General features: G+C 36.8%; 1 protein-coding gene across 1 annotated transcript; it reads right to left on the bottom strand.

Moving 5' to 3' along the window:
- Positions 1-868: 868 nt before the first annotated feature.
- On the bottom strand, positions 869-2794 carry LOC144477652 (uncharacterized). Its single transcript, XM_078195386.1, has 2 exons — positions 2488-2794; positions 869-2388 (listed from the first exon to the last, which is right to left on the bottom strand). The coding sequence occupies exons 1-2, from the start codon at positions 2792-2794 to the stop codon at positions 869-871; spliced, it is 1827 nt and encodes a 608-aa protein (XP_078051512.1).
- Positions 2795-2877: the final 83 nt, after the last annotated feature.

The following is a 2877-nucleotide window of genomic DNA, read 5'->3' as shown; positions in this document are numbered from 1 at the left end:
TGTTTTATTTCCTAATTTATGAAATTGAATATGTAGCTTAATTTAATAATAAAATAAATAATTTTTTGTTATTAAAAAACCTGCATTGCGTAAACTAATTACTGATTTGCGTTTCAATGTAATTATGTAATATTACGAATGAAAGGAATATATACAGCAAAATATTAATTATTTTTTTATACACTTGTCACTATTAAATTATTAATTTATGTAACTGAGGTATTTTATACACCAAAATTATTCAATATATGTATAAAAAGTGAGATGCATTTAGAAATTATAGTATTGTTTCATTATATTTGTGACACTATTCAAAATATTTAGCAGCATACCCTTTAATTTATTTTAAATTATACTATTTCAACTTATTATATATCCATGATAATTCTTTACATTTTATGTCGGAAGTATTAGTTTTATTCTTATTTTGACTTTCTTTAAGTGATATTACTTAACCATTAATTTCTTCTTTTTCTGCTAGAGGGCTTTACGATCAAACACTTTCTCGCTAGGAAGAGTTTGCTATAGTATACATATATATATCAGTCGTGATTTACTAAGTTGTAATACTTAAATTCATATCCATATTTAATTTTTGGGCAAAGCTGTGACACTGCAAAGCTTTCTGAAGTACGTTAGAAACGTAATTATTACCGTATTTTTGTAAACTATTTCATTTGACGGTTGACGGTTGACGGTGATCCAATATTGTTCTTCCTGTTTGTTGCGTAAACTGGTAAATGAAGACCTTTAAGATTTTTATATAAAATTTTTTTACTTGAGAGGTACCTATTAGTTGGAATGTTTTTTTTTTCTGCGTTACAGTCGCATCAACCACCAGGTGGGTTATTAGCGACTCAAGACAGAGTTAAAGTTTGTGATACAGTTGGGACTGCTTCAGGAAATGCAGTAACTTCTCGATTGCTTCTTTGTTCTTTAGTGTGTTTTCTAAAGGAGGTCTAATATTGTAGTGTTGTCTTTCCCATCGGTAGATTTGGCAGTGTAGGATGATGTGCTCAACTGTCAGAGGAGTGTTGCATGTTCCACAGATTGGTGGTTCTTTGTTGAGGAGGTATTTGTGGGTAAGTTTCGTATGTCCTAGTATTATCCTTGAAACCGCGACTTGATCGTGTCTTGGGAGTGTGTGAGATATGCTCTTTTTGAAGAAGTTATCTTTTAGTGTTCTTAGTCGTGGGGAGGATGAACTTTTCCATACATTGTTCCATTTGTTTTCAATCGTTGATTTTAGAATATTATTTAGAGTCTCGGGTGGTAGGTTATTGTTAGGTATGTTGGAGGATGATGAGTTGGCCGCCTCTTTGGTCGCTTTGTCAGCTGTTTCGTTTCCGACAATCTCGACGTGGGAGGGGATCCAGATTATTGTTATCGTGTTGTTTCTTAGGGTTGCGCCTTTGTATGCTTTTTGGCATTCTTGGATGATGGAGTCGTTGGACCAGCGGTTTTTGATAGCTGTGATGGCGTTCAAGGAATCGCAGAAAATGGCGAAGTTCTTGTCTTGCTGGGAGGAAATGTTTTCCATGGCATGTTTTTTTGCGTTGATTTCACAGAAGAGGGCTGGTGCTTTTGGATGGAGTTTGGTTTTTTGGATCGTTTGACCACTAACAACTGCATATCCAGAACCAGTTGGGCTACTGGAGCCGTCAGTATATATTTGGGTGTGGGTTGGTAGATTGTTTTTCAGTTCTTGGAATAAGGTTTTAAGTACTACATGATTTTTCTTCTTTTGGTTATGCTCTAGTAGTGTGGTGTTGGACTCGATTTCCGGGGCGGACCATGGAGGGATGCTATGGTTTGCTCTCTTTGTTGTAGCATGGATTTCTAAGTTGAGTTCTTTCAGATAGTTATCTAATCTAATGTAGAACGGAAGAGGGGTTCTGCTTTTCCTCGATTGTGTACGGGGAGTGCGGTTCTGTTTAAAGACATTATGGTATGCAGGGTTTTGCGGGAAGGAAGCGGTTTTAATAGCGTATTTGACACTAAGGTATTTTCTTCTGGTCTGTAACGGTGGTTCGGATACTTCGCTGAGAATGCCGTTAATCGGACTGGTACGGAAGGCGCCTACGGTTAATCTAAGGGCGGTATTGCTAATCGTGTTTAATTTCTTGAGTATGCTGGGGTTGGCAGAGTTATAAACGATTGATCCGTAATCTAATTTTGATCTAATTATTGTTTTGTATGGCAGTAGTAGTGTATTTAAATCTGCACCCCAATTGTTTGCAGCGATTGTTTTGAGGATATTAAGTCTTTGGTTGCAGTCTGTTCTTAATTTGTCGAGGTGGGTCTTCCACGTCAGTTGGCGGTCGAATATTAGTCCAAGTAATTTCGTAGAGGATGTTACTTTTAAAATCGTGTTGTTAAGGGTTAATCCTATGTTTGGGTGTTATCGGTTTCTGTTGAAGGTAATTATTTCCGATTTAGTGCTGGAGAATTTGAAGCCTGAGGTGAGCGACCATTTCTGCAGCTTGCCAAGAGTTTCTTGTAATAATGTCTGTATGATGTGCGGGTTTGTTCCTCTGCAGATTAGGGTTAAGTCGTCGGCATATAGCAATCCTTTAACTGGGTTTGATACGCTATCTAGTATATCGTTAATGGCTATCAGGAATAGGGATACGCTGAGTACAGAGCCCTGTGGAACGCCATTTTCAACGATTTTTGTAGTCGAGAGGGTATTGTTGGTTCTGACTTGAATTAATCTCTTAGTCAGGAATATTAGGATATTACCTTTTAGACCATGTTTTTGGAGGATGATGACTATTCGATTTCTCCATGTCATATCATAGGCCTTTTCATTATCAAGGCATACAGCAGTTGCATACTGTTTGTTAATAAAGGCGTCAGTTATTTGGGTCTCTAGGT

This window comes from Augochlora pura, unplaced genomic scaffold (assembly GCF_028453695.1).
Source record: "Augochlora pura isolate Apur16 unplaced genomic scaffold, APUR_v2.2.1 APUR_unplaced_2658, whole genome shotgun sequence".
Classification (NCBI taxonomy): domain Eukaryota; kingdom Metazoa; phylum Arthropoda; class Insecta; order Hymenoptera; family Halictidae; genus Augochlora; species Augochlora pura.
This window is presented reverse-complemented; position numbering and strand designations above follow the sequence as displayed.